Source organism: Oenanthe melanoleuca, chromosome 11, assembly GCF_029582105.1.
Source record: "Oenanthe melanoleuca isolate GR-GAL-2019-014 chromosome 11, OMel1.0, whole genome shotgun sequence".
NCBI lineage: Eukaryota > Metazoa > Chordata > Aves > Passeriformes > Muscicapidae > Oenanthe > Oenanthe melanoleuca.
The window spans coordinates 3,134,947-3,160,712 of NC_079345.1; the positions used below are offsets into that span (position 1 = coordinate 3,134,947).

A 25,766-nucleotide genomic window follows, 5' to 3' on the forward strand; every position below is an offset into this window, starting at 1 on the left:
GGGGGGCTGCCAGCCCAGCGCACAGCATCCCCGCGGCGGGTCGCTCGGGGCCGGGCCCCGCGGTCCCCCCGCGCCCCCCGCCCGGGCTGTTGCATCACCGCGGCCCCGCCGCGCCGGGAGGGGCCGGGCCGGGCCCGCAGAGCCATTGGCGGGGATTGGCGGAGGGGCGGGCCGGCGGCGGCTGGCGGGGCTCGGCTCGGCTCGGCTCGGCTGGGCTCGGCTCGGCTGGGCTCGCTCAGCGCGGTGCGGCAGCAGCGCTGCCCCCCAGCTCCGCGCCGCGCCCCCTCCCCTTCGCCCCCATGGCCACCAAAATCGACAAGGAGGCGTGCAGGGAGGCGTACAACCTCGTCAGGGACGATGCCACCGAGGTGAACTGGTAGGTGGCCCCCCGGCATCCCACCCGGACGGGCAGCGCTGCGCTGGACTCCCCGTCCTCTGTCCCCGCTCCCCAAAGGGCGACTCGTACAGACCTTGCCCCTTCTCCTCTTCCCCTCATCCTAAAGGATGGGTTTTTTACAGTCTGTTCTTCCCCATCTCCTCCTTTCCTTTCCTAAAGGCTGTGACTGCTCAATGTATTCTTCGCCTTCCCCCATTCCAAAGGGTGACTTTTAAATGTGTTATTCCCCTTTCCTTTCCCCCATCCGGAAAGGTGACTTTAACCGTACTATTCCCCTTGTCTTTTCCCTCCCCGCAGGGTGACGTTTAAGTACAATGGCTCTACAATCGTCCCTGGAGACCAAGGGGTAGACTATGAAACCTTTAAAAGGAAGTGCACAGGTAAGCTCCGTCTCCGTTGCTTTGGCCCCTCTCCGCCCTTCTCGCTGCCGGGGCGAGGGGAAAGGATGGGAGCGAACTTGGGGGAGCTGGGTTAGTGCTGCTGCTTCCCCGCGCCCCCTGTCCTGCGGGACCGCGTTCTCAGAGTGCAACTCCCTCAAGTCCATAGTCCAGCGGCTCTTTGTCTCACCCTTAGATTAAGGTCCTTGGGGCTCTTTCTCCCCTCTTTGCACAATCTCCCCGCGCTTCTCGGCTATAAACCAGATAAAACGCGCGATAAGCAACGGTCGCCTTGTTGGGCAATGCAATTTCAGGGCAAAACCGGCTCGGTTGTCGTGCATAGAAAGATGCGGTCATACAGACCGCTGAGAATGAAATACTTACAAAATTCTTCTGAAAATCACAGCACCAAAGCAACTGCAGTTGGAAGGCTCGCTGGGGTTTTTTTAAGAACGCGGAACGTGAGCGGAGGGAGGTCAGTGCAAAGCGGGGCTCGAACAATACAGCCCTGCGAACAATCGCAGATGTGGCGTTGCACAACCGCAACTCTTGCGGCTCCAGGTTTAAACGTGGCAGATTGCTGAGCTGCCGGCTGTGGAACGTTCAGGGGAGGAACAAAGCCTGGGGAAAATGAAAATAAATTGAGGAGCGTTCAACTTGGTCTGATCGTGACTTTTGATGAGTCTCACAAAAGCGGGGTTTAATTTTTGTCTCGGTTTCCCTCGTACCTTGGCTGCTAGTTAACAATGTCACCAAGCGAGGTGAGATACGGAGTTTTTACTAATTTTTACTAATACTGGATTATAACAAAGTCTTCCTCGCTCAGCCAGTTGCTGTACATTCAAGTGCTATGATTCACCTGTATTTTCAGAGTTCTGTGTGGGGACTGTGGAGGAATTGTGTTGAGCAGGAACTGTGTTGAGCAGGAATTGTGTTGAGCAGTCTCTGCCCTCTGAAGGTGGGGCAGTTCCAGGGGACAGCAGTGCCTGTCCCTGGGGCTGGGAGTCCCCAGGCTTGGCTGTGCTTTATTGAGTGGAAGGGGAGAACTCCCAGGAACATAACTGAGAGCAAGACAGGTCTGATCAATCGCAGGAGAGAAGTGTATTTTGGAAAGGAGCCATGAAATGAAGATGGTTTAGGCTGCTCTGCTGAGATGTTGGCAGTGGGGTCTCTCTGAGATTAACACAGCCACTCGTTTCCAGCTGTTCTTGAGAACAGGGAAAATTCTCAGAACTAGAAAGGTCCTGCTGTAGCTGGTGTCAGAAGAGCTGATCACTGCACTGCAGGAGCTCCTTCCCACTCAACTCTCTTTAGTGGGCAACAGAAGGGAAAAGCAATTACCTGGAATCCAGGGAATCCCAGGGCTCAGCACTTGGGAAGTTCATGGCAGTGGTTGATTGTTCCCTCGGGAGGTCAGTGACTTCAGGATCTGAGTGCCACGTTCTCTGTCTCCTCTCCTGGCCAACATAACTGTGCATCTCCACTGTCTCCAGACACCTGAGGCTTGCAGGGGAGCCTTCCTCATTTATTTTCTCACCTTGCCTTTACATACTCCATGTCTTTCTTTTGTCTGAGCTGATTTTCAATGTTTTTTTTCTGGGTGGGAACCCCATCAGAACTTCCTCTTCTCCATTCTGTGGCAAAGGGAATCTTTTTCTGGAGTGGCTGAACAGTCAGAGGGGCTTTGGCAGAGCACAGGCACGAGTTGGGCTGGGTAGGATGAGGATGACAAACAGGGGAGGCACACATTGCACTCCAGAGTGCAGCCACATCAGTGCTCTTAACAGGGTTTATAAACAGGGTGTTCAAATTAAGCTGAAAAAAGGGAAATTTTCCATATTTTGGAAATAAGATCAGTAAGGGAAGAGTTAAATACAGGGCACTTGTAGGGTAGGCTGTGGCCTATTGTTAGCCTTTAATGGGGAGCTAAATCCCTTAGAGCTGCTCCATTGCTCCCTTTCCCTTGGCATGCACCTGCTGAGGGCTGTTCCCTGGCAGACCAGAGCCAAGAAGTTGTCCTCAAACCCACCTCTGGAGCACAGCTGTTGGAGGCTTAAAAAAAAAGGCAAATTGAGGTGCCTGGTCCTTGGCTGAGAGCTGAACAGGATCTTCCTCCACCCACGAATTTCGGAGCTGCAGTTGGGGAAGGAAGAGATGCAAGTTTTGGAGCCTCCATCTGTGCAGCAAACCTTCACCTGGCCTGCTAGACATAGTCAGGAATCAAACCTTGTGCCAGCAGTGAAGTTGGAGCTTTCCTTCCCATCTGGAAGGAAGCAGAAGTAGAGTTGGTTGGAGTATTTCTGCTGAAACAAAGTCAGTAACAAAAGAGTCCTCGTGATCTCTTCCATCTCCTTTTTCATTTCACTGGAGGGGAGAACAGCTGCTATCAATGCAAACAGCTTCAGAAAATGCAATTAAAAATTTAAAAAACCTTGGTATCAGAGTAAACTTCCTGGTTTTGAATTCCTGTTGTGTGACAAACACTGCCCTGAAAGCCACAAGGTGCTGCAGCTGCCTCTGGTAGAAGCTGAGCATCACTTGGTGGTTGGAGGTGAGAGCAGGAGCTGGGATTGCAAATCTCAGTGGGCAAAGAGTCACTGTCAGAGCTGGCTCTGCTCCACTTTCTGCACCAGCTGTTTCAGGGCCGTTCTGAGCTGCAAACATCCGTTTTCCTGCTTTCTGTAAGCACCATTCTTACTGAAAGCACCTTGGTACACGTTGCTCCCCTGCTGGGCACTGGGCAGCAGCACAGGCAGGGTCACTGTGCTGATTCCTGCTGCTCTGGGACCAGGAAGGGCTTTTGTACCAGTTTGGAAAATATCTGTGCTGGATGTCCTGCCTTGTGCAGTGACAGAGGTCAGGAAGGGGCTCTTGGTAACAGGGCTGTGGTTTTGCTTTCTGCCCCTATCCCTAACCCTTTCCATGCCCATCACTGACTCTGCAAACCTGGGGACAAAGGGAAAGAAACTGAAATTGGTTCTTTTAGAGGAAGTAGCAGCTGAGGAAGGCTGTGTGAGAAACCAGCTCTGCACATCTCCAGCCGTGCTCTGGGGCTGCAGGAACACACAGAGGTGCTGAGCTGGGCCAGTGAGGCCCCTGCCCTGAGCCAGGAGCTGCTGCTGTCCCTGCTGTGGCTCCATTCCTCCTCTGCTGCACTCTCAGATACACATCCCACACCAGATCCTGCCGTGGGGGCCTTTTCTTCCTTAGATCTTCACTACACTTTGTGCAGGATCAGAAATGTTTAACAAACAGCATCATTAAACTATCACATTTTTCCCATCCCCATTTGGGGACAGCAATTGACAGTCTTAGAGGAAGGAAACATGGAAAGAAGAGGTTCTTCAGTGCCCTTTTGTTCAGGATCTTCAGCCTGAACCCTGGACTTCTGTGTGTCTGTCACTATCATGCTGTCACTGTCAAGGTCTGTTTGTCTCAAGACAGCTCAGACCCTGCTGTAGAGCCAGCATTCACCTTCTCTGGCCTCCAAAGGTCACATGTGTGAGCACCTCTCCTCCAGCAACCCCAAACTAAAGCCAAGGAGGTTGGTTTGAGCCACTGGCACATCCTTGTGTGATTCAGAGGTGGCTGCTGGGGGCTCTTCCTCTTGCAGTCCTGTGTAGTGGCCAGTGTCCTGCCCAATGGCCAGTGTCCTGTCTAATGGCCAGTGTCCTATCTAATGGCCAGTGTCCTGTCCAATGGCCAGTGTCCTGTAGTGGCCAGTGTCCTGTCTAATGGCCAGTGTCCTGCCCAATGGCCAGTGTCCTGTCTAATGGCCAGTGTCCTCTAGTGGCCAGTGTCCTGTAATGGCCAGTGTCCTGCCCAATGGCCAGTGTCCTGTCTAATGGCCACTGTCCTGTCTAATGGCCAGTGTCCTGTATAATGGCCAGTGTCCTGCCTGGTGGTCAGTGTCCTGTCTAATGGCCAGTGTCCTGCCTGGTGGTCAGTGTCCTGTATAATGGCCAGTGTCCTGTAGTGGCCAGTGTCCTGTCTGGTGACCAGTGTCCTGTAGTGGCCAGTGTCCTGCCTGGTGGCCAGTGCCCTCCCTAATGGCCAGTGTCCTGTCTAATGGCCAGTGTCCTGTAGTGGCCAGTGTCCTGTCTAATGGCCAGTGTCCTGCCTGGTGGTCAGTGTCCTGCCCAATGGCCAGTGTCCTTTAGTGGCCAGTGTCCTGTCTAATGGCCAGTGTCCTGTCTGGTGGCCAGTGTCCTGTCCAATGGCCAGTGTCCTGTAGTGGCCAGTGTCCTGTAGTGGCCAGTGTCCTGCCTGGTGGTCAGTGTCCTGTAGTGGCCAGTGTCCTGTAGTGGCCAGTGTCCTGCCCAATGGCCAGTGTCCTGTAGTGGCCAGTGTCCTGCCTGTGCTGGCCCTTGTCTGCCCCAGAGAGCCTGGAGACCAAAGCTGAGGCCATTCACTGTGTCAGGGTCATTAAACTCTCCATGCAGACACTCCTTGTGTCTCCTGGCTCAGGACTGTTTTGGTTGGTCTTAACAGCACAGATTACCTCTGCATGAAACAAGGACTTAATTCAAGGCTTCTGATCCATTTTACTTCCCAGTTGCAGCTCTTGCCTCTGCAGATGGCCTGGCTCCAGAGGAAGCATTAATTTGGTGGTTAGTACTATGTGCCATCAGTACACTTTGTAAAAAAACAGCTGAGCTGGTGCATTTGAAGCCAGAAAGAGATAAGAGTTGAAGGTTATTGTATGAAAGCATGTGACAGCTCTTAGGATTTTTTTTTTTTTTTGGGATGTTTTTAATTTCAAAGTAAATTAACTGGGTTGGTGATGCTGTTGCTGAGAAGAGTGGAATGAGTTACAACTGAAATGACATCCTGTGGAACTTTTGTGTGTGTCTGTTGTACCTGAATGCCCTGGAAATTGCCTCAGTGTCTGTATTATGAAGCAGCAGAGCATCACATTGGCTCTGTCTGTGATTTAATTTCATTTTTTTTAGTGTGTAATTTGCCATTAAGCAATAGAGTGGTCAGAAGACTAAATTTTCCCTCCCCACCCCCCCCCCCCCAGCCATATGTGAACAGCTGTTCTCAATGCATCTCTGACAAAAGAAATAATGAGCCTTTTATTTGGAAAGCCCCAGTCCAGATAAATAATTGCAACGACAGCATGAAATGGGATGGTTATTCATGTGTCTGAAAAGATCAGCCCAAAACCACACTGGGCATTCAGCAGCAGGAAGAACAGAAAATCTTTGATCTGAAATAAATACCCTATAAAATCATTTGGGGTTGACATAAAATATTAGAAAATAGAAATAAAATTGGCTCCTAACAAAAATACAAGTTTTTTAGGTTTAGATCAATTGTCCCAGAAAGTCTGGGCTGCACATTAAAAATGTAGGAGCTGTGAGTTGAGGGATCACCAAGGTTATGTTGGCACCTGAGGTTGTAGGAAAGATTTGTAAAAACACACGAGGACATATAATGAGATAGGTGCTTATCTGCATTTGGCTGCATCTTAAGTTGCTAAAATGGGCCTTGTAAATCACTCTCCTACTGCTTTTGTTTTTCCTCTCCAGTGTCCATCTCTCCTGCTTTCCCTTACTGGCTATTTAAAGGAGGACCTGGGGCCATGGGTGGCTGATGGAATTTGTCACTGTGCCCCTGTGCCTCCCTGCCTGTGTGGACGTGCTCTTGGCAGGGTCACAGTGCTCTCCTGGCTGCCAGGCTCAGCCTGGCCCTGCCTTGGACAGGCTGTGGGTTTGGGGAATATTCTCACTGATTTTTGTGGGTGTACCTCGTCAGGACAAGGCCTGCAGTGATGGTAACTCTTTAATTAAAATGTTGTGGCTCTGGGTTTGCCTTTGCCATCCCATGGGGGGCAGAGAAGCAGGAAAGAAGAGCTTTGTACCTTTTGCCTGCCCTTTGTTTTGGGACCTGCCTGGCCCTTCTGGCCAACCAACACCACCATTCCTTCCTTCAGAGAAGAGCTGGGTCCTCTTCTGCTCCCACTCTGCTCTCAGGGGAGAAACCATGATTGCCACAGGGCTAGCTGCAACCTCCCTGCAGCAGAGCAGCCACTGTGGGCTCATTTTTCCTGTGCTCTTGTGTCCCTGCACTCACATCAGCCACCCCGAGTCACCTGCAGAGGGTTTGGTGGCCCAGCAAAGCCCCGGGGTGGCCCTGGGGTCAGAATGTCTGAGATGATTTAATGAACACGTTGGGGTGGAGCAAGGCATGAGATCTGTGAGCTTAGAGAAGGTTTGAGAGGAAAAAGCAGTGTAGGAAGAGGCAGGGAACTGTCTGCACTTGTAGCCACGTGACCACAGCACTGACTGAAGAGGTGGAAAATTGACAAATTAATCTAAAATTAATCCAATTGAAGCAAACAAATTAAATCTTCAAGGAAGCTGTCACGGGCTGCAGTAATTCATTGGACAGAAGACAAAAGCAGGTCAGTCCATCAGCTGCCTTGCTGCTGTGACCTTGATTCAGCAGGCAGGTGAGGCTGGCAGCAGTGTTTTTATTGTGGCACATCTGTGGCTTGGCCACTCAGAGCCCTCAGCCCGAGAACTGTGACAGTTTGACAGTGTATTTCTTTCCTGCAGCTATTATCTTTTACTGATGACTCACTGCATTTTAATCTAATGGGGAATTTTTCACTACAGCTGAACCAAAGCACTTGAGTGGATGTAGGAAAAGGGAAGGATGCCATGAAGGAAATCTCTGTAGCTTGGCATCAAGCTTTGTTGACAGCCAAGGGCAGCTTAATCAGAACATTTGGAAAATCCTGCCTTAGTGATAAATAAAGAGTTTGGAGAGAAATAGCAAGTGATGCTCGTTAGGGCATTCATTGTGCTGCTCATTGTCTGTCCAGCCATTGTGAAAGGAGTCGTGGCATTAATTGAATTAACATTGTTAATTTCTGCTGTTTGGATCTTGTGTGATCTCAAATAAAGCTGCTATTTCCATTCTCCCCAGATCAGTTATTTGCTTCTCTCTGCCCTGAAGTTCACGTCTCAGTGGCTGGGAAGGGGGTTGCACAGCACTAGGCAGGATTTCCTCTTTCAGGAGAAATCTGTGCTGTCTCTCTCTGATTTGTTCTGCTCCCCTCACTCCCAGCAAATTCCTAAAACCACCGTGAGTGGTTTTGTGTAGAAGGAGGTGGTGATGTTAATGCCTTGAGATTTCTCTGGGAATTGGCACTGATGGCATTGATGACTTCCAGCATGGGGAGTTGATCTGGCAGGGTAGAACTGATTGACTGTGAAAGAGGAAATCTGGGAGCAGGGAAGAACTTGCATTTTGATCCCCTTATCACTCCAAACACGCTTCAGACTAATTGTGAAACTCAGCCACTTCTGCTCAGGGATTTTGACCTGCAGTTGGAAAGGCTTATACCCAGGCTGAGCTAGAGCTAAAAACCTCTCCATCCGTCCCTGATGCCCTTTTAGGAACAGAGACATGTTAATTGCTCAGGGCTCCAATTCTCATTCCCTCTCGGCTTTGTGTGCAGCGCAATTCACACGCGGCACAGCGAGTTAAGGCATCGCATTTGTGCTAAATACCCTGGGCTGAAAGCTGTGGCAGCTGGAGAGGCTGCTCTGCCTCCAGTAGGGCTTCAAACTCCGTGGGGAGACAGGAGCAGACAGGACCCAGCTGGGTGTGACCCTTCAAGCCCCCACAAGTGAAGCAGCCCCAGGAAAATCTGCCCAAGAGGTGACTCAGAGCCCCGGTCCCACCTCAGGTGCTCATTAAACTTACTGGGATTGAAATGGTGAAGAAAGAGCTGCTCATGCTTAGGTGATCTCATGGATAAAAGCTGGAGTTGCTGGATTTGGCTCTCATTAGTGTCATAGAGCTGCTTTCAGCCAGGATGGGCAAGCACTGAAAGTTCTGCTGAGAAACAAATCCTGCTGCTGCCAGTGAGCTGTGGGTTCCTGTAAAATGGAAGTTATTCTGACAGACGAATTCATAGAATCCCAGAATGGTTTGTGCTGGAAGGGGCCTTAAAGATCATGTAATTCCAGCCCCATCATAAGCAGGGACACCTTCCACTATCCCAGGTTGCTCCAAGCCCCATCCAGCCTGGCCTTGCACACTTCCAGGCATGGGGCATCCCTGGAACTTCCTCTCTGTGCTGCTATGAAAAACCACTGCTTTTCCACTTTCATTATCTTTTTGCATTCTCTTTATCACAGAATTTTCCAGTGTTCAGGCTCTGAACTGCCTCTGTTGGCGGGGCAGGGATGAAAACCCCCCAGGCTCAAGGTGCAGACAAGGGCTCCAAGGGAAGGGCAGTGACACCAGTGCAGTGCAGGAGGTGCCAGCACTCCATGACATTAAAGGGCCTTCCAGGACTGTTCCCAGAGGAGCCACAGCACCATTCTGGGCAGAGGGTGGCCTCCTTTGCTGTCAGAGCTGGGGAAGCAAGGCTTGCTCCTGGATCTAATTGTAATGTTAGAAGATTTACTGTCTCACTTCCCCTTGGGTATTTCCTGGCTGTCGCTTCATTTATGGTTCTAATCAATCTGGGGAAGAGGATTTACTGTCAGAACCAGGAGTCTCCATGTGTGTTTCTTACACTCACCAGTAGCAGGGTAACTGAGGGAGAAGTTTTGTTTGCCTGCAGTGTTGATACACAACTCCTTCTCTCCTTCCAAAGACCCATCTGGATTTTTCCTCTGAATAACATCTTTCTCTTTGTTTCTATTCTGAGATCTTCAGAGGAGTTTGTTTTGAACACTGTACTGGCTCACACACCCCCTTGCATCCATTCTCCAGTTTGCCCAGTATTACTCAGTCAGTGAAAAAAAAAAAAATAAAAAAGAACAGAGAGAACAAAACAGGGAGAGCAGAGGAGGATTTATTTTTCAGACTTAAAAAAGTCTTCTCTTTTATCAAGAGGAATTTGCCTTTGTCCACCCTTTGGCAAATCCAAGTGTTCAAGAAGCTCTGAGATACATCACCTTGCAGAGAATATCCAAATTTTTATTTTTTAACATTGATTTCTAGCAGCTTATTTTCTGTGGATGAGCCATTTAGAGCTGCTTCTCCCCTGTCTCCAGAGCTCTTGGGGCTGGCCTGGCTCATGGAGCATGCTGGGGATGTTAACAGTCATTCCTACACCTGGAGCCTACATTTTCACCTGGCAATTAGTCAGCCCAGAAAATCCCTCTAAGGCATGTTGAACTGGTCACAAGAAGTGTGCCAGGATTACCAGGAGGTTTGTTCTGGTTTGAGTCACCTCCTTCAAAAGGCCTCGAGTGACTCTGAGAGATGAGGAATATTCCACAATTGCACAAGTGTCCATCTGCCTTCTGCCACTCCTGGTGCAAGGCTCCAGCACCCCTTGGAGCCTGGGGCTGCAGGGGGATGCTGCTCCTGGTCAGGAAAGCTTCCACTGCCTGGCTCCATGAGTCACCAGGGGATGGAGGAAGCAGCTCTTTGAGATGAGAGTCTACAAGGTTGTCACACATATGGCCAGGGTAAATTAGTCTGGCGTGGTGCAGCACAAACCAGCTGTGAAACAAAGATCAGCACAGCTCTAAAATCCAGGACTTTTCCCTCCAGGGCTTCCAAAGGTGTAGAAAAACACACCTGGGCAAGTAATTGCAGGTTTTTATTTTCCTTCTTCTTCTCCCTTCCTTCTTGCAAACTCATACTACAAGTGAGCTAGAAATGGATGGAAAGAGGAAGAAAGATCAGCTTTGCACAATGGCCAGTCTCTGGTAATGTTATAAAATGTGACCCTAATCCTGCTGTTCTGTAAGAAAGAGACACCAAGATATCACTTTGTTCCATTCTTCACCAGACCTGTGGGTGAATAATTTGGCTGAATGTGTAACTGGGGCTAGCTCTGTGCTCCTGACTTGCCTGCTGGCTGTATTTTAGCCATTTCCACAGTGATGTGGGGTGTCCAGTTTCCTCCCAGTAGCTCAGAGAACCAGCAGAGGCAGAGCTAACACGGGCAAAGCACACTTTGTAAGCACAGGGCGTATGAGCAGAACCCCTGTACTGCCCCCTGATTCCCAAATATTGGCATTAACACATGGGATCAGTGCCTTGCCTTGGTGTGTGAGAGCAGCAGGCTCCCCTGGCCAAGGGGAAGGCAGGATGTTCCTGGCTCTAATCAGTTTGTCCCTTTTTTCCCCTGCAGATGACGTGCGATTGTTCGGCTTTGTCCGATTCACCACCGGCGATGCCATGAGCAAGAGAGTCAAGTTTGCCCTCATCACCTGGATTGGGGAGGATGTCAGTGGCCTGCAGAGAGCCAAAACTGGGACTGACAAGACTCTGGTCAAGGAAGTAGTACAGGTAACCCTTTCCTTATGCTCCTAGCCACCAGCTCCCATGGCTGCTTCCTGTGCAAACACCAGCAGGAAGGAGAGAGAGGGAAGGATTGGCTCACCCTCCACCTTAGGAGTTAATCCTTTAAAGAGAAGACAGTTTCCTACTGCCTGCCTTCCTCCTAGGAAGGCTTAACATCTGCCCTTTGAGCACCCAGGCATAAAGAAGCATCTTTTGAGCTTAAGGCTGCTGTAGCTATTTCACGAGGAGGGAATTTATGCAGTCTCCTCCTTGTCACCGCTGAGATGTCTCCCATCCCCTTCCTTGATATGGAAATAATTCAATATTGAATGATCACGAGCAGTATTAAGTTAAGCAGGTAAAATTAAACAGGAAAACCCACACCCTTGTTTAAACTTCTCCAGAGGCCTTTTGTCTTTGCACAGTGAACTCGTGGAGCTAATCACCCAAAGTCTGAAGTCCCCATTGTACCAATTAACTAACTCTTAATAGCTAACTAGATGTGAACAGGCTTTGTTTGGCCTTGGGTGTAGCAGGGGAAAGAGAAATGGGCTCAGTCCAAGTGAGAACAAACAAGAGCCACGAGAGAAGTGGCTCGTGGGAGGCTGCACAGAGCCCCAGCTGAAACCTGGCTGTGATGGAGAGGATGCTGGTGTGTGGAATGTTCCTTCTGGAGAAGTATTTAAAGCAGGATTTGTTTTTCCAACAAAACACAGAACCAGCTCGCCAGAGCCTAAGGAATGGTTTTGTTTATGCTCTTGGAGAACAGGCTGGTGATTAAATGAATCTCCCTCAATAACTGAGCTCTTGCCTGTGTTAAGGAATCTCCCAACAGGACACTGTGAAGGGTGAGAATGGAGCCCCCCTCAACTCTTTGGTAGTTTATATTATATGGAAGATTACTTTTAGATAAGAAGAATGAAGAAGATAATACATTCCAGATAAACCCTGGTGCTAAATGTTTCACAATGACAACGACTCAGAGGGGTCTGTTCCCCAAAGAAACTTCCAGAATGACACCTGAGAGATAGGAAAGCAAGTTTGTACTCATGGGAAGCAGCTAAAACTGTGTAATTGTAGCTGAAGATGAAATTATAGAGTACTAATGAATGACTCTTACATGAGTCACTAAGCCCAAGATTTTCTTAAAAATCTGTTTAGACAATGTGTTCCTGTTGAGTTGAATAGCATTCCTGAGCACTGTGCTCAGATCTGTCCCTAGGTCTGTTACATATAATTTGCAATTTCACTTGTTTCATCTTTGATTAGTAGTCTGTACAAGTTAATAATCTGGTGGAGCATTAACCATTCTTGGCTGTTACTTAAAAGCTTTCATATTCCAATTAGTCTGTACTAAAATACAAAAACAATACAACTGGTACTTGATACACTTTTACTGAGCAACCTTGTCTCTAAACCCTTAAAGCATTTTTCAATGTCACAGCAATGGTGATCTCCTGTCCAAAAGAAATTATCTTGACAAGTATTTTGAATAGTTCTTAATATGCAACTGAAGCCCTCTGAGTGGAGTGAGATAAAAGCAGAACTATTTTCTTCTTTTTATGCCTGTGACCTTGCAGATAATCTGTCAAAATAAACAAGGACAAGAAACTCCAACTGAAATTTAATGGAGGGAATTTATCCCAGAGCTATTTCACTTTTAATAGTTCCCTTGGCCTTCAGGTACATTCTCATTCTTCTGTTTTTCACAGAGATTATTTGAGATGTGAGAAAAATACACTTGTTTTTGTTTTTCTGTAATGATAAACTACAAATCTGAGTCAGTGTTGGTTCATCCTTTGGAATCAGTAGTACCTACTGGAATCAGTAGCTCCTGCCACCCTAAGGTGGGAGATTTTGGTCTGCAAACCCTGAACAGGATGCAGGTGCACTTGGGCTCTGTGCAGGGCCCAAAGGTGCCCTCACCCTGTGGAAGGGTGGCACAAGGAGGCTTTTTGTACAGCTCTGATCCACACAAGGGACAAGCTGGGATTCCAGAAGAGCAGCTCTTCACTCTGAGAAGCCCTCAGTAAAACCTGAAGGGCTCTCACTATCTTGTACTATTTGCCAAAGCAACTGTGGGTCATTATTTAACACCAGAGAGGGGAATCCTGCTTTATATCCTGTGCTGTGCTGATGTACAAACACAATAAATGTTGCTGGTCCTGTGAGACAAAGTGAAAGCCAGCCAGCTCAGGCACCTCCTGCCAGCACAGCCCAGCCCTGGGATGAAGAGGATCCCACAGAGGGATTGTTAATGGGCTCCCAGAAGCACCTGCCACAAGAGAACACAAGGGACATCAACTGGAGAGGAGCAGATTCGGGGCTGTGAACAAAGGGATGAACTATCTCAGAGCAGAGAGAGGAACTGGGCTGCCCTGCCTTCTGTGTTCCTCCCTTGGAAGGGGGAGCAGGTGCTGTGAAATCTGTGGGGAGGTGGCTTGGGAAGCAGTGCTGGTACTGAGTGCAGGAGGTTGCCAGAAAACCTCTCAGGAAGAAAGGACAATTGATTTTTAGCTGTAATAACTAAAATGACAGGGATGGATCTCATCTGCTACAAATAGCTGTAGTTCTTCTGATCTGTGCTAGATGAGAGCCAGGTCTTCTGGCCCTACTTGGATCTATGCTTATTACCTCTTTAATGTTGTTGGAAAATGGCTTTGAGTTTATTGTATTTCTTTTGGATTGTAGAGAAATCCACTTAAAGAACTATCAGGAGCTTTTTTTTTTCCCCACAGCCATTTATTTTTCCATCCTTTCCTCCTTAACTCAGCTGGAAATCTTGGCTCAAGCCTGCAGCTGGTCCAAGCAGCTCAGCTGGGAGCAGCTTAGAAGTAAGGCCAGGATGGGGAACAAGTGTTTATCTGTATCTTCTCAAGGGTCTGGCTGAGTCCTGCTGTGCCAATGGAGAAAGGAGTAGGGGGATGCACAATTCCATCTTTTATCCACTGGGTTTCTCTCCATGCCAAGGACAGGTTTAATAGGGGAAGAATTGGCAAAAATTTCCCATTGCAGGCAGTTGCTTAAGATGTTTGGGAGATAATTTCTGGGGTAGAGTCTAAACCTAACCCTAGAACAACCTAAACAACTGGGAACTTAATGGAAGTCACAGGGTGACCTGGCAGATGTGTACAGAGAGCCACCCACAGCACTGCTGTCCCCTGCACAGCTGCTCTTTGGTCACCAGACCCCACAGCAAGGATGAGCCCAGGCACAGGGCACTGGGAGTGGCACCTGGTGCTGAAATGGGGTGGTTTTCATGTACAACCAAAGAGCTGGAAACAGGACTTTTCCTCTGAGTGTTCTTTCCTCTCTGTGAACTCGTTGCCCTTCATGATTGCATTTCCTGCCAGGAGATTTTAACTCTTCTTTAGGGGTTTTTTTCCTGACAGGATTGAATTCATGTCCTGCAGGACTCTTCCAGCAAAGGGACTGCCCAGTCTTTGCCAGTTTGTCTGATTTTCCATGGATTTTGACTCTTCTCTGTTTTCATCAGCACTCCTTCCCCCACAAAGTCATGTGCTCTGTTATTTCCCTAATTCATATTCAGGGTAAAACAGCTCTGTTTCTGTGAGCAAATATTCAAGGCATTTTATTCATCATTATTTTTGGTGAGGAATTCATCTGGCTTTGGTGATGTCAACAGCTCTACTGAATTCCTGCTTTGCAGCTCATTCCCAGATCTTTGTTTTGCTCACCTTTCCCTTTTCCTCTGGATTCCTCACTGCTCTGATGATGGTGTCCCATGAGGGAGCACCCACTGATGGGGTCCCTGTCCCTGATTTTGAGATCACACAGAATTCCCTGTATGTGCTTTGATTTTCTCATATCAATACAGAGTCCTGACCAGAATATTAAATAGCTAAATTAAACCAGAAGGTTTAATAGCTTTGTTTGAGGCAGTCAGGAAATCAAACTCCCAGGGAACAGCTCTGTCACAGAGGCTTTGAGAGTTACTCATGAGGGTGAATGAGATCCTGCTGGGAAGGCAAACTAAATTCTCCTTTTGACTGTTTTTCCTGTTCTGGTTTACTGTAATGACCATACAATAAATGGGTATGGATTTACAAGAACCCCCAGTCTAGAGAAGAGGGTCAGAATCAGCAGCTTCTCATCCCCTGTGTGACACACAGACTTGTGACTCTTGCAGTGGGATGAAGCACAGACAGGCAGAATTTGCAGAGCAGCTGAAATGCAGCTCCCATTGCTGAGACAAGTGTTTGCCAGAGGTTTGGACTGGCTTCTCTCAGTGTCTGGAACTGGTCCATGTGAAATTGGCAGGGAGAAGATTTGAAAAGAGGGTTTTTGCTGAGCTTGGAGTCTGACAGCTGAGTGCAGGAACAGGTTTGCTGGAGGTCTGGGACTCAGACCATGCTGGAAAAGAAACCTGGGAGATGTCAACTCCTCTGTACTGCATCTGAGGATGAGATGACCACTGGATGGGAGTGCTGACATTAAGCACAGTAGAACTGAGGATTTTGAACATCAGCAGAAGCTGCTCCAGGCCCCAGTAAAAATAAAATAAATAAGAAATGGCAAGAAGCTGCTCAGCTACCTGGCACCATCTGTAGCTGCTGAGAACCCAAGTGTCTGTAGACTATACCAGATTTTACTCCTGGCTTCAGGCTTCCCAAGCTGGGATTTATAGGGCCTCTGCAGCCCTAGCTTGGTGCAATATCTGCACCACACAGATTTTCCCTTGGGCAATTTAGGGAAATTTTATGGCCCATATGCTAAACATTCAGGGCTTGGAAGAGGAAGAAAATCTACTCCACCCTTTTTTTCCCCCTTGAAGTTGGCTGGAAGAGGAGGATTGAGCTTTCTGCACAAATGTCATGCTTCCCAGGAAGGGATGCAGGTCCTTCTTTGCTCCTGCATGGTTGGAGCCCTTTCAGTCTGTACCTGCTGTGGGGGTTGACACAGGGGATGGGATTCCAAAACTGTGAGCCTGTGCTGCTCAGGCACAAAGAGGAGCTGGTGCCAGAGAGGTGCACTGGAGTGAATCTCAGCATTTCTGTGTCCTGTTCAGTGATTTGAGAGGTAAAGCCAAGAGACTGTAGTCACTGTTGTGTTGTGAGAGTGAGAAAGATAAATGGCATCATTGTTTTTGTTATCTGGAGGCTGCTGGTGACTGGGGTGAAGACAAAGGCCAGAATTCACTGGCAGGGCTTTCTGTGGCTGTAGAAAGCCTGGGGTTGGGGGGAGGAGAAGGGAAAAGGAAGTGGAGACACATGTCAGCAAATCAAGAGCCCAAACATCAGAGTTATGCACTGTGCCTTAGGATTTGCACCCTGAACAAAAGCCCAGCCCCAGAGAGCTCAGACAGTGAATTCTGAGTGATGAGGGAGGCTGTGGCTGGCAAAGGTCAAGCAGGATGTTAAAATCAGAAATGCCAGGCACACAACTCACCAAAATCCTCTTCCTCCTTGGGGCCAGGCTTGAGGAGACACCATGGTGGGTAAGAGCCAGTGTGAGGAACTGAGGAGGACCCTGAGAGAATGGAATAAAGCAGAGTTATTAATAGCAGTGACCCAGATTGCTCTCTGAGGGTACAAATCTGGCACAAGAGGTGGCCCAGTCAGCTAAGAGGATATTTAAGAGTGGCTGGGAGCAGAACCCATCTGGCCACTGTTCATTCCTTGCAGGGTGTCTTGGTGGTGCTGATGTGAAATCGTGGCTGATGCCCACAGATCAACCCCCAGGAGTCATCTGGATAAGTGTCTAGTTGAGAAAGCACCTGAGTAATTATATTTACTTTGTGGCACATGTAATTAATTCTTCTCTGTTTGGGCATGAGTGCACTTGCAGTTTTAATTTCAGAATCAGCTGGATTCTGCAGAACAGGCATTGAAGAAAACCTTCCCTACATTTATAAAATACATTTTTCATGGAATCCCTCTCAGAAATGGTTTGATGGACCTGCCTCAGTTCTCACTAAAGCAGGGCAAAGACTTGCCCTGAAATCAGGTAGTCCTGGATAATCTGCTTCCCAAGGTGAGGAAAAATTGTTAAAGCTGGTACCATTGAAAAGGCTCACCTCAAAACTCACACCTCAGTGGGCATCAAATAGCTGAAGATCCTGGGGCTGGTCTTAGCAAGAGCTGAGCTTGGCAGAGATCTCACCCTGGAGACCTGGAAGTAGGACACTTGTGAGTATGAGTAAATCTGAGGGTTTGGGCAGTTTGCCTCTTTAAAAAAAAAAAAGATTTGTTTTTCTCTAAAAAGCAATGTCTTTCCCATTTTCCCAGGACTCTGCCAAGGCGTGGATGAGTGCCTGTGCTGTCCCATGGCCAGCAAAGCTGAGCACTGCAGGCAGTGGAGCAGGGCTGTGATTCCTGAGGACTCTGTGCTGCCCACAGGCAGAGCAGAGCAGAGCAGAGAGGCTCTGGAGCTGCTCACAGGATTTCCTACAGTGTGAAACAGGATCAGCCACAGCCCGGGGAGCAGCGGGGGAGGAGGGAGCTGTTCTCCTCTCCCTACCATTTCTCCCATGCATGAAAGAGGTGCTGAGGCTCTTTCAAGCTGCATCCTCCTCCACCCCCTCCTCTACCCGACTCAGATCCCAAACTGAGACCCTTGAGGCGCTGCCAAATAAAGAGTTCTCCCATGGCTGGGAGTCTGAAAGCAATTACAGCCCCCCTCCCCGCTGTGCCAGGGCTGTTCCAGTGCCAGGGAGACCCACACAAGATGCCTTTGCCTCCTTCTCCCATCCCCTTCAGGGGTCTCACTGCCCAGGCATTCGGGCACTGCAGGTTTCCTGAGACACCACAGCAAAGCTGCTGGGATTTTAATTCACGTTTTTGGTGGAGTGCAATGGATGCTTGTGTTTGTCGTGCTGGCTGAAGCTCTGTGGGTGGGGGAAGGGAGACTCATGCAGCGTTCTCAGCTGTGGTTAGGAAGGGGAGGAAAATGCTAAAGCAAGCAGCAGAGAGCCTGTTTGCTGAAATGGCTGTGCACACTCAGGGATGCCATGCCAGCCCTGCTGTGAGGCAGGAAGGAAAACCCCCGAGGTGCCCTGCTCTGACAGGAGCCCTGAAGGCGCCCTGGGGTCCCATTCTGCTCCCAGAAAGGTTTTCTGTGTTCACAGCCCGGCAGGCCAGCACACTGCCCGGGGCTTGCCCAGCTCCCAGGAGCTGCAGGGAGCTCCCAGCAGGGAGAGCTGCCCTGGGGATCACAAAGCACAGGCAGAGCCTGCGAGCAGAGCAGCAGCCTGGCTGGGGCAGGGCCCTGCCTTTGGCCACGGTGTGTGCTGGACATGAGATGAGATGAGGGAGGAGGCACCAAATCCACGGAAGGAGCTGGGTTTGCTCTTGGTGCCGTCCCTGTGCTGCTCAGCCTTTCACCAAGGCACTCTCCCCCAGCTGGCAGCTGTGACACCCTAGTGTGCTCTGGTGTGGTGCTGTTCTTTCTTTAGGAGAAGGGGCCCTAAAAAGGGCACAGAGAAATTAGGGTCAGTGGTGGTCAGGAAGTCAATAATTTTGAATATTTTAGTTCACACACTGCTTAGGGAACTTGACCTAACCTGGCCTGTGCATCTCCAGAACGAGCTGCTGCACCCCTGGATCTTGCAGCCAGTGACTGTGGAAGTAGATACACAACATTTTTCCAGGTTAAGTGTTGGGTTTTGCCTTCACCAGTCTCATCCACAGTTTTCTATTTATAATCCCAGGCACAGGAGATCAGAGTATACAGCTCAGACACCCAGGGAAGTAGGATAACCCATCTTCATTCAGCTTAGAAAATATTCCCCTTTTTCAACAGGCTTTTTCTTCATCTCTTGCAGAACTTTGCCAAAGAATTTGTGATCAGTGACCACAAAGAGCTGGATGAAGATTACATCAAGAACGAGCTGAAGAAAGCAGGGGGGGCTAATTATGATGCACAGACTGAGTAAAGGCAGGAACCTCCTGGCACCATCACCTGGATCTCAAAGGGAGGGCAAAGGCACAACAAACTAACACACCTGAGAGATGAGGCAACTGAACTCCCCAGCTTTCTGTGGCTGCACCTAAGAACTCCCTTTTTTGCATACAGTGGACTTTTATTTTCCATTCTCTCTCATGAAACATTCCTCTCTGGGGCTCTGTTTTTCTTTTTCCCCCTTTTTTTACTCATAACTCTGTCCGTGTTCTGGCACCTGTGGAATTTAGGTTTGGCTCTGCTTTGGTCCTATTCAGCCCTGTGTTTGTAGAGGCTTGCCACTGTGTTCTTCTTCATGTCTGTGTGTTTTACTTGGGCTCAACCTGGTCTCTGAGGGAAGAAAGTTTTGGGGAGTTCTGAACATCAATTACTTTAATTTTTGAAAAATTTGTTCTGACTGATATTCTTGAAAATAACATTATTTGCTTTTCTAGGCTCAGATCAGCTTGGGATGACTTCCCTCAAACTTTGATTAAATCATCTGAGCAGAAATATCCAGCTGAGAAGTTATCTAACAGCTTAAACAACAAAGCCAACAAACAAAAAAAAATTTCTTTGACTCCTGATAAATGGGAATAAATTTGCCTTAAACATTGCTTGACAGTTGCTATGCTCTGTGCTGCACCTCTGTCCCTCCCTCTTAAAGATAAGATCCACCACAATCCTAAAGTGGGTTTTGTTGCTTTTTGGAGGTATCACAGCACAGTAAACTGAGGGGCTTAGAAATGTCTGGACACTTGGTCACTATTTTGTGTACGTTGGTCTCTGGGTTTGTATCTGACTTTCCTAATGCTGGGGCTCAGGAGGTGAAACTGAAATGCATAGATTTCCTTTTTCAATGATGTCTGAAAAACATAGCAGCTGCTGAATCCTTCCCTGCCCGTGTCTCCCCTGGTTATTTTGCAGTTAGACACAACATCTTCAGTTCTCTGGGGCCTTTGAACACCCTCCAGCTGGGACCAAGGGATGGAGCAGGGCAGCTCCATCCATCCCAGCTGGGGTTAAACACTCAACAGAGAGAACCTGGGCTCAGTTTGGTACCAAACTGTTTCTTTGTGGGGGCTTCTTTGTATGGCTTTTGTTTTTCCATCAAAGGTAACTGTCCCCAGAATTACATGGTGGGAGAGACTGTGGGGCTTGGGAGTCAGCGCTATCAATCCATTACAGAAATAAATGTTTTTCAAGAACAGTTCTCAGTGACTCTGTTTTCTTTTACCTTCCCTGCAACAAGCTCATATGTAGGAGGTTTCTTAATCCTTGTTGTAAAGCTTTGAGCTCCTGCAATCTTGGGGCTATTAGGAGAATTAAACACTGGCTTAGATGTAAAATGATCCCAGTGCCTGCAGCCTTTGTCTGCTCATCCCTGCCCCGAGAGGCAGAGGTGACCACAGAGCACCTGACACACTTTTTGTTCAGCAGCTCTACATCTCCATTTCCAGAGCCAAAATACCAAGTGGGAATTGTAATTAGGTCAAAGAGAATTTCACAGACAAGGAAAAAAAATGTAGAGAGGTCAGGAAGAGATTTGGGAACAAGAACAACACTTTCAGACAAGTTTTGCAGCTTCCTGCACAGGGGGCATTACAATTCTGGACAGGACTTCCCAAACCTTGCCCTGAAAGAAGGGAAATGGTTGTTTTTTACAGGACTGACAGCAGGAACAGGCATAACTAATGGGAAGGAGCTTTGCAGAGAGCTTGTGATGCTCTGGGGCTTTGCCTTGCTGGTTCAGTGACCACGATAAACTTTAATTTGACACCCTGTGGCACAAATCTCAGCCTGGTTTTGAAGCCTGGCAGCACCATCACAAGAAATTCATTGGCACCAGTGTGGTGGGGGCTCAAGAAAGAGCTCAGCAGAGGGAAATCAGCTTTCTCAGCTTTCAAATGCACCTCAGCAAGACAAATGGAGCACTTGTGTTGCCTTTGGCAAGCTGGGTCCAGGGATGGAGGAAGTGGAGGCATCACCCTGGCTCTGATTGCTTTGCTATCCTTAATCCAGTTTTTAGAACATGAAAAATCCCACATTCCCTCTCTGAATAACCTCTGTGGCCATGGACTAGCACATGGACTCTCATGCTGACCACAGGAATATCAAGTTTTCAGGCACTAGTGCAGCACTGCATGAGCAACACATGAGAAAAAGAAGGAATTACTGATTTGTGGTGAGAGGATAAATCCTTGTGGGGGAAAAAAAAAAGTAGCCTAATGAATGAGAGTAATAACATGAGAATGAGAATCAGTGGGGTTGGGTTTTTCCCCATCCTCAATTTCAACTTTTAGGGCAGGCTACATAGGGATAGCACCCTGCTGATGTTATGAAGAGCTTTGTGGGGAAAAGCTGGGCTGAGAAGCACAGGGGCAATGCTGCTGCTCTGCCTCTGGCCTCACTGGTGCTGAAAACCCAAAACCCACCAGGGAGCTCTTGTTTGTACAGTCCTGTCCCTCTGACAGCACGAGTTAATCAAGTCCCTGCTTGTCAAAGCCTCAGTCAAACAGATTATCTTGGTCACAAAGAATGTCCTGGAAACACCCAGCCCAAGCTAATGAATGCACATCCCAGGGGGATGCCTGGGAGTGTTTGGGGCAAAATGTGTTTCCAGAATTAAATGTTTCATTCTCTCTCTACTTCTCATTTCTGAGGAGTAATCTGAATTAGCCATTAAATGGCTTTTCTTCTAGAATGTTGATTATGATTCAGTGTTAGGAATGGTTTTCATTTCCCTCAGGGGAGTGACTTCACTGGTGCTATGTCAAACCCTTCCACTGGTGGTAGGAGCAGCTCAGCTGGTCCAGGGGCTGCACAAGCCTGGCATAACTCACAATCTAAAACTCATCTCTGGGTCTGCTCATGCTTGGCTGGAAAAGCATTTACCCCACAGTGTTTGCAGGCATTCTCCTTCTGTGCTTACAATTAATAATGCAAGAAACAATTGGCAAAAACTGGAGCAGCAGAAAGACTGGGACACAGAGAGCAAAAGCTTGAGATCAATTATTTGCAGTTTGTTTGGGATCTCACACTTGGCATATCACAAGAGCACAAAATAAATTGGAATTTGTCTCTGTTCTGAGACCCCAGGGGAGCTGAGTGTCTGTGAGTGGCTGCTCTGATCAGATGCATCAGGGACTCTGCTGTGGGTTGAATTTTCACCCAGAGTGGTGGAGACAAAGAAGGAATTAATAATGCCTATTTTTGCGGTGACACTGCTCATCAGGAGTTCCCAGAGTGTTTCAAGAATATTGGAATCACAGAATCATTAAGGTTGGAAAAGACATCCAAGATCATCAAGTCCAACCTTTGGCCCAACAAGTGCCAACTTCAGTTGTTTATTGAACAAGTCCAGGGATGGTGATTCCACCACTTCCAGTGCCTGACAATCCTTTCAGTGCAGAAATTCCTCCTGAAAATGGTATTTTTACTTATTGATGGAAACCAGACTGCACTGAAGCTCCTCCTGGAGCACAGCATCCCTGTTCAGGAGGGGCCTTTCACCATGGAACTGGAGCAGGAACAGCAGCCTGTGTGTTCCTCACAGCTCTGGGAATTGAGGCTCTGGATGTGTGCCCTCCTCTCCTTACCAGCAATGCTGATAATGCTGCATCCCAGGAGTGATGCTAGCGACCATATGAGACAGGCATTCCCTTTTTTTCATTTTAAAGGCATTTTATACAGTCAGGTGCCCTGGTTTTTGTCCATTTAACATTCAAAGCCTGGCTTTGCCTTATCAGCCCTCTCCTCAGGCTGTGCTGAGGGCTGTTCTGTGGTGTCCCTCGTGTGTGGCTCAGTGGGGCTGTACCCTGTGTGGGGACCCAGGGCTGGGACACCCTGCTGTGCCTCCCCCAGAGCTGGGACAGTGTCAGCAGCGCTCTTGGGGCTGTGTCTGGCAAGGAACAGATGGAAATGGATCAATGGCTGCTTTATATTTGGCACTGCTGAAGGATTTGCTATCCCTCCCCATTAGGATCTGATGCAGAATCCAATTTTAGCAGGGAGGAAGCAACAGAGCCGAGGGAAACAGCCTCTAAAAATCTTGAATAATGATGCAGCAGGTGAGTTCATTCCAGCCAGCCCTGACTGGGGGTTTGTGCAGTGCAGGCAGACAGAGGGAAGGAAGGGGTGAGTGGGTGACACCCCAGGACACGTTTAGGACAGCAGGGCATCCCTCAGGCAGGGAAAGATTTGGTACCCAGGGGCAAAGTCGTGCTTGGAGTGTGGAGAAAACCAGGCTGCAGTGAGTCAGAGCAGCCTGCAACACAAATTCCCACTCGAAGGAGGAGGAGAGGCTTTTGGAGATGAGAAAACAGCTGAGGCAGGCAGTGCTGGCCCCTGGAAACAGCCAGGGCTTTACAGCCTGCTGGCCCCAGGGTGGGTAATGCCAGATTAGCCCGGGCTTTAAGGAGGCTCTGCCGTGGGCACCCCGGGGGGATCTAATCCCTGCAGTGTTCAGCACCAGGGCACCGAGGAGAGGGGTCTGCACTGGGGTGAAGGGACACAGCATATTTGGGGATTGGCTTATAACTAATAATGCCAGAAACAATTGGCAGAAATGGAGCAGAGGAAAGACTGGGACATGAAGAGCAAAAGCTTAAAATTGGTTTTTGGTGGTGTGTTTGGGATCTTACACTTGGCATATCACAAGAGCATGACATAAATTAGAATTTGTTCCAGTTCAGCTCAGTTTAGTGCTCCATCACACAGCACAAAAAGGGATGCTGTTTCAAGATGTAAGCTCAGCTCTAGTCAGGGCAGGGGCTCTAAGCTCAGCTCTAGTCAGGACACAGGCTCTAAGCTCAGCTCTAGCCAGGTCACAGGCTCTAAGCTCTAGTCAGGACACAGGCTCTAAGCTCTAGTCAGGTCACAGGCTCTAAGCTCAGCTCTAGTCAGGACACAGGCTCTAAGCTCAGCTCTAGCCAGGTCACAGGCTCTAAGCTCTAGTCAGGACACAGGCTCTAAGCTCTAGTCAGGTCACAGGCTCTAAGCTCAGCTCATTCAGGTCACAGGCTCTAAGCTCAGCTCAGTCAGGACACAGGCTTTAAGCTCAGCTCAGTCAGGACACAGGCTCTAAGCTCAGCTCTAGTCAGGACACAGGCTTTAAGCTCAGCTCAGTCAGGTCACAGGCTCTAAGCTCAGCTCAGTCAGGACACAGGCTCTAAGCTCAGCTCAGTCAGGACACAGGCTCTAAGCTCAGCTCAGTCAGGTCACTGGCTCTAAGCTCAGCTCAGTCAGGACACAGGCTCTAAGCTCTAGTCAGGTCACAGGCTCTAAGCTCAGCTCAGTCAGGACACAGGCTCTAAGCTCAGCTCTAGTCAGGTCACAGGCTCTAAGCTCAGCTCAGTCAGGTCACAGGCTCTAAGCCCAGCTCAGTCAGGACACAGGCTCTAAGCTCTAGTCAGGTCACAGGCTCTAAGCTCAGCTCAGTCAGGTCACAGGCTCTAAGCTCTAGTCAGGTCACAGGCTCTAAGCTCAGCTCTAGTCAGGTCACAGGCTCTAAGCCCAGCTCAGTCAGGACACAGGCTCTAAGCTCAGCTCAGTCAGGACACAGGCTCTAAGCTCAGCTCCAGGCTCGTTTCTTTGCCCTGATCCTGCTGGACACTCCTCTGCTCGTGGCTGGCACTGCATCTCCAGAGCAGGGGGAGCTGGAAGCAGGAACTGGGGCATCTCCCACAGATTTCCCCAGACTGGAACCAAGGGCTGGTGGAAGAAGAAATAAATCTCTTTCTGGGCTGTGAAGTGAGATCACTTTGGAGCCCTCTCTGGTCTGTAAGGGTGCAGTGTGTTATCACTGGGGACACTGGGGCTTGGAGCAGCCTGGGACAGTGGGAGGTGTCCCTGCCCATGGCAGGGGTGGCGCTGGAGGAGCTTTAAGGTCCCTTTCAATCCCAGTCCAGTCTGGGATTCTATGATCTCAGGCTTGGCTTTATGGCCCAGTGAGCCAGAACAACAGAGGAGGTTTAACTGCAGCCTGTGCATGGCTTGGTGGGGATGAGGGCGATAAATGACATTCACAGCCCACTCAGGCCTTCATCCCTCTCTCTTCATCTTCCCCAGACATCTGTTTCTGGCCTGGAGTAGCTCACTTTGCTTGTCTTTCACGGACTGGTTGGTTTGTGTAAGTTTATCTGGGCTGGGAAACAAAGAGAAAACTTTCAAGATATTTCACCTTTCTCCCTCTCTCCACCAACAAAATGTCCAATAAAGATTTTCATTAACCTTAAGACTTCTTCAGAATGAGAGCAAATTTCCTTGGAAAGGCAGCTGAAGGGAACAAACAGCATCTGCTGAGCAAATATTAAATGCAGGCAGGGGATGAATAGACTTATCTCCTTTATCATGATTAGCCATATTTCTGCTTTGTAATTTTGGCCTATCACTCAAAAGAAACTGTAATCAGGATGTAATACATCCTATTGGCAAATTACAGCCGTGCAGCTGTTGGAGGCAGCAGCTGAGCCCTTCAGCAATTTAAACTCGGTTTTATTACACCAGGGCAAGGCTCCAGTAAGTATATTAGTGCCATGATTTAAAAATAATAAGAGTTGAATCCTGTCCCACTGAAGTTAATCCCGATGTCGGTTTTCGTGGGAAGCAGTTTTTCCAGAACCAGGAATCCAGCAGGTCCCAGGGGTGTCCTCAGCAGAGTGGGACTGAGAGCAAAGAGCTGTGCTGAGATCAGCCCAGCAGAGGTGTGAACGCTGCCTTCTCACCGGATTTCTGGGTTACTACGTGCCAAGGAAAGTTAGATGGATTCTCTCCACGGAATACAGGGCTCAGACAAGGTTTAAAGCGTGCTGTGGACAAGGTGTGAA

The 25,766-nt window shown here is 48.8% G+C and overlaps 1 protein-coding gene and 2 long non-coding RNA genes across 3 annotated transcripts in view; 1 reads left to right on the top strand and 2 right to left on the bottom strand.

Annotated features, from left to right (window-relative positions):
- Window positions 1-143: 143 nt before the first annotated feature.
- On the top strand, window positions 144-20,149 carry COTL1 (coactosin like F-actin binding protein 1). Its single transcript, XM_056500494.1, has 4 exons — window positions 144-376; window positions 695-777; window positions 10,889-11,046; window positions 18,824-20,149. The coding sequence occupies exons 1-4, from the start codon at window positions 300-302 to the stop codon at window positions 18,932-18,934; spliced, it is 429 nt and encodes a 142-aa protein (XP_056356469.1). The 5' UTR covers window positions 144-299; the 3' UTR covers window positions 18,935-20,149.
- On the bottom strand, window positions 819-3,172 carry LOC130257702 (uncharacterized). The gene is made up of 3 exons (XR_008841366.1): window positions 2,804-3,172; window positions 2,116-2,408; window positions 819-1,395 (listed from the first exon to the last, which is right to left on the bottom strand). It is a non-coding gene; the product is annotated as an uncharacterized LOC130257702 (long non-coding RNA).
- LOC130257701 (uncharacterized) overlaps window positions 16,269-25,766 on the bottom strand; it is a 38,243-nt gene continuing 28,745 nt past the window's right edge. Inside the window, exons 3-4 of the long non-coding RNA XR_008841365.1 lie at window positions 17,090-17,172; window positions 16,269-16,518 (exon numbers count right to left, since the gene is read on the bottom strand). This is a non-coding gene — a long non-coding RNA (uncharacterized LOC130257701). The remainder of the gene's footprint in view (window positions 16,519-17,089; window positions 17,173-25,766) is intronic.